The sequence below is a fragment of the Scomber japonicus genome, chromosome 7 (assembly GCF_027409825.1).
Source record: "Scomber japonicus isolate fScoJap1 chromosome 7, fScoJap1.pri, whole genome shotgun sequence".
In the NCBI taxonomy this organism is placed as follows: domain Eukaryota; kingdom Metazoa; phylum Chordata; class Actinopteri; order Scombriformes; family Scombridae; genus Scomber; species Scomber japonicus.
Genome location: NC_070584.1, coordinates 31,924,464 through 31,929,231, shown reverse-complemented (window position 1 = coordinate 31,929,231; position 4,768 = coordinate 31,924,464). Strand labels below are relative to the sequence as shown.

Genomic DNA, 4,768 nt, shown 5'->3' with positions numbered 1-4,768 from the left:
TCGTTTGACAGCTCTACTTTGAAGCCTAATTCGCTGTGTACTTGTGATATCAGTCAAAAAGGTGGCAGTGGATTTGGTGGTTGTCTGTAAGATATGGGGGAGGTCTTCTTCTTCTTCTTGAGACCCCCAAAAAGGCTAAAACTGTTCCTGGATAACAAAGTAATTCCCGTCTTTGACATCGGATACTTAAACACAGTAGTGCATCATCGGCGTATATAGATTTATCGGACAAAACAATAAAAGAAAACATTTATTCAAGAGCTGGTGGAGTCATATGAATCATAAAGTAATATGACCTCTCTTCCCACACTAGCCTGAAAATCAGAGGAGTCAAACTCATTTTCATTCAAGGGCCACATGCAGCCCAATTTGATCTCATGTGGGCCGGATCATTAAAAGGAAGGAAGGGAAAGAAGGAGGAGAAGAAAGAGAATACAGGAAGGAAAGATGGAAAGAAGGAAGGAAGAACGGGAGCAAGGACAGACGGAAGGAAGAGAAGAGAAGACAAGAAAGAAAGAAGGAAGGAAGCAAGGAAAAGAAGACAGGGAGGAAGAAAGATAGGAAGGAAGGAAGGAAGGAAGGAAGGGAAGAAGGTAGGAAAAGAAGACGGAGGAAGAAAGGTAGGAAGGACAGATGGAAGGAAGGAAGGAAAAGAAGACGGAGGAAGAAAGGTAGGAAGGACAGATGGAAGGAAGGAAGGAAAAGAAGATGGAGGAAGAAAGGTAGGATCGACAGATGGAAGGAAGGAAGGAATAAAGGAGGAGAAGAAAGAATACAGGAAGGAAAGATGGAAGGAAGGAAGAAAGGGAACAAGGACAGATGGAAGGAAGGAAGAAATGAGGAAAGGGAAGACCGATGGAAGGAAAGAAGGAAGGAAAAGAAGATAGAGAGGAAGAAAGGTAGGAAGAAGGAAGACCGATGGAAGGAAGGAAAAGAGGAAGAAGGAAACTGGGCCAGACTGGACCTCTCAGCGGGCTGGTTATGATCCACGGGCCGCATGTTTGACACCCCTGCTGTAAATTAAAGAATAATCGATGTCATATGAAGAAAGTTTTACAAGTTTAACTCCGTAAAGTTTGTGTGGGACTCTGCAAAAAAACTTAGTAGTGGTAAAAAGTTGAGAGGTACCTTAATATTCAACAATCAAGCGCTGTGGTTTAGTCACTTGCTGCTCAGGTTCTCCAGACACGAAGCAGGCGCAGGTAATAATAATAAAAGTAGACGTTCCTCAGACTGTGGAGACGTTGTTGGGTGCTAGCATGTTTGTGAAGGCGGGCGTCTCTGCGCTCGGCTGATCTTTGGGGCTGGATTTGTCCAGGACGGAAATCTGAGTGACCGTACTGCTCTCGGTGAACAGCGTACGGCGTCGTTTACTGTACCTCAGGTAGTTCTGAGTCTGCCACTTCCAAAACCTCTTCTTTAACTCTGCCTGCACCTAAAAACGAAGACAACATGGAACATTTATGAATCTAATATATACTTTTTTCATTAGAGGGACAATTGGTCAATAAATAGAAAGTGTCGTGGAAATTCTGTGCTCTTGGTGAAGAATGAAATAGAGACTTCTGCCGGCTGACAAGGTTTTATTTTCTTTGCAAAGGAAAGGTCAATCAACATAACATAGGAGCGGTTCTGAATGAAGAAAGACCCCGAGCATGGGGAAACTTGAACATTTATACCTGAGGGAAAGGCCCACCTCTGGGGTGTGTTTAACGACCTTTGTCTGCTGTGGGGTCGGCCTCTTACCTATGGTGTGATTCCACACTCTTTTGTCTTTTGCAGGTATCGGCACTGACCCCCTGAAGTGTGAAATTAAGAGGTCTAGACAACCTAATTTAAAATACACAAGGGTTTGAATGGGTGTCTCAGGTAGTAGAAATGCAAAGGAATTGAATTTACAATTACATTTAAAAGTCTGATATCTTGGTGAGAAGGTAGGAGGTTGGGTATTTTACAAAGGAGTTGAAATTACTATTACAAAAGTTAACTGACAGTTTCGATCATTGTTCAAGTAATACAACAAAATCGGTGTTTCTAGCTTATTAAATGTGAGATTTTGTGGTTTTTCATTGACATATATAACAATATATTGAATATCTACAGTGGTCTAGACTGCTTGGACAAAAGAAGCTAATTGGAGGCATCATTTTGAGCTCTAAGGCCGCACTCACACTAGGCAATCGTACTGTGCCCAAGAACATTTGCCCCCTAAAGTCCCGATTATTTGGCTAGTGCGAGTGCAAGTGTAGGTTGGAAGAGGTGTTTATAAATCTAATATACTTTTTTCATTGGAGCAACAATTAGTCAATCAACAGATAGTTAACCGACAACTATTTTGATTATCGATTAATAGTTTCTTAACAGTTTTAAAGTTAACTGACATTTTGCTTAACAGTTTCAATCATTGTTTAAGCAGTAATACAACAAAATCGCTGCTTCCAGCTTATTAAATGTGAGATTTTGCTGTTTTTTATTGTTATATATAACAATATATTGAATATCTAGAGAGGTCTAGACTGCTTGGACAAAAGAAGCTAATTGGAGGCATCATTTTGAGCTCTAAGGCCGCACTCACATTAGGCAATCGTACTGTGCCCAAGAACATTTGCCCCCTAAAATCCAGATTACTTGGCTAGTGCGAGTGCAAGTGTAGGTTGGAAGAGGTGTTTATAAATCTAATATAATTTTTTCATTGGAGCAACAATTGGTCAATCAACAGAAAGTTAACCGACAACCATTTTGATTATCGATTAATAGTTTCTTAACAGTTTTAAAGTTAACTGACATTTTGCTTAACAGTTTCAATCATTGTTTAAGCAGTAATACCACAAAATTGCTGCTTCCAGCTTATTAAATGTGAGATTTTGCTGTTTTTTATTGTTATATATAACAATATTGAATATCTACAGTGGTCTAGACTGCTTGGACAAAAGAAGCTAATTGGAGGTACGGGCGCACTCACACTAGGCAATCGTACTGTACCCAAGCACGTTTGCCCCCTAAAGTCCCGATTATTTGGCTAGTGCGAGTACAAGTGTAGGTTGGAAGAGGTGTTTATAAATCTAATATACTTTTTTCATTGGAGCAACAATTGGTCGATCAACGGAAAGTTAACCGACAACCATTTTGATGATCGATTAATAGTTTAACAGTTTTTCAAGAAGTAATACCACAAAATCGCTGCTTCCAGTTTATTAAATGTGAGATTTTGCTGTTTTTCATTGACATATATAACAATATATTGAATATCTAGAGTGGTCGAGACTGCTTGGGACAAAAGAAGCTAATTTAAGTCATCATTTTGAGCTCTAATGGCGCATTTCCACTACACAGTTTCAGCACTACTCGGCTCGACTCGGCTTCAGGAACGATCTTTTCCATTACAAAAAAGGTACCTACTCAACGTGGATGGGGTCGTCATAGCAACGGCTCTGCGAAACTGCAGTGACTTTGTTTTATACGCAACACAACAATGGAGGACATGGAGGCGATGGTGTAGTAAGGAAGGAAGGAAAGGTGCAAGGAGGAAAAGAGGAAGGAAGGAAAGGAGTAAGGAGGAAAAGAGGAAGGAAGGAAGGAAAGAAGGAAGGAGGGAGGGAGGTAGGAAAAGAGGAGGGAATGAAGAAAGGAAAGAAGGAAGGAAGGAAGGAAGGAAGGAGGGAGGGAGGTAGGAAAAGAGGAAGGAAGGAAGGGAGTAAGGAGGAAAAGAGGAAGGAAGGAAAGGAGTAAGGAGGAAAAGAGGAAGGAAGGAAAGGAGTAAGGAGGAAAAGAGGAAGGAAGGAAAGTAGTAAGGAGGAAAAGAGGAAGGAAGGAAGGAAAGAAGGAAGGAGGGAGGGAGGTAGGAAAAGAGGAGGGAATGAAGGAAGGAAGGAAAAGAGTAAGTAAGTAAGTAAGTAAGGGAAGACAGATAGAAGGAAGGAAGGAAGGAAGGAAGGAAGGAAGGAAGGAAGGAAGGGAAGACAGATGGAAGGAAGGAAGTGAGGACAGAAGGAAGGAAGGAAAAAAAGACAGGAAGGAAAGTGGGCCGGGCTGGACCCATCGGCGGGCCGGTTCTGGCCAACGGGACCCATTGACACCCCTGCCCTAGTGGAAACGAAAAAAAACCCGAGTCGCGTCGTGCTGGAACTCTGTGGTGGAAAGGCTCCAATATATAACAATGAACATCTTGAGAGGTCTAGACTGCTTCGACAAAAAAAGCAAACTGAAGTCATCATTTTGAGCTCTATGAGAACATTTCTTTTTTACCATTTAACCATCAGATAATCAATTAAATTAATGAAAATAATCCGTAGTTGCAGCTCTAGATTTATTAGCACTTACACTGCTATAAATTCTCTGCATACTTTCAACCTGACCAGAAATCTAATAAAAACTAAGGTGATTGAAAAGTGGGTGCACAGGGTGTTTTATTTTAAGCAGCCTGTCCTAAAATCCCAGACATTAAGACTGTCCCCTCAGGTTCTTATTTATGTCACTGTGACAAGGAGAAGAGGACCAAGAGGACCAAAATGTAGGAGACAGAAGGCAGATGGGATGAAAAGCAGAACTAGAAGAAACTATGACGCAGGAAGCAGCAAACTGAGCAGAAGACTCGAGATTGAGCTGAAAACTGGACTTAAATACGAGAACTGAACTAACGAGGAGACGAGGAGACGAGGAGACGAGGTGCAGGTGGGGAGACACAGAGCGAGGCGGAGCTAACGAGGCTACATGCAGAGCAGGTGTGTAGAAGGCAGAGGGGACAGCTGGCCGGGGAGGAGCACAGAAA

The 4,768-nt window shown here is 41.9% G+C and overlaps 1 protein-coding gene across 1 annotated transcript in view; it reads right to left on the bottom strand.

The window, feature by feature from the left end:
* Nucleotides 1-1,228: 1,228 nt before the first annotated feature.
* Nucleotides 1,229-4,768, bottom strand: part of ghrhrb (growth hormone releasing hormone receptor b) — a 26,248-nt gene continuing 22,708 nt past the window's right edge. Inside the window, exon 11 of the mRNA XM_053323056.1 lies at nucleotides 1,229-1,435. Coding sequence (XP_053179031.1) covers nucleotides 1,229-1,435 — 207 coding nt within the window. The remainder of the gene's footprint in view (nucleotides 1,436-4,768) is intronic.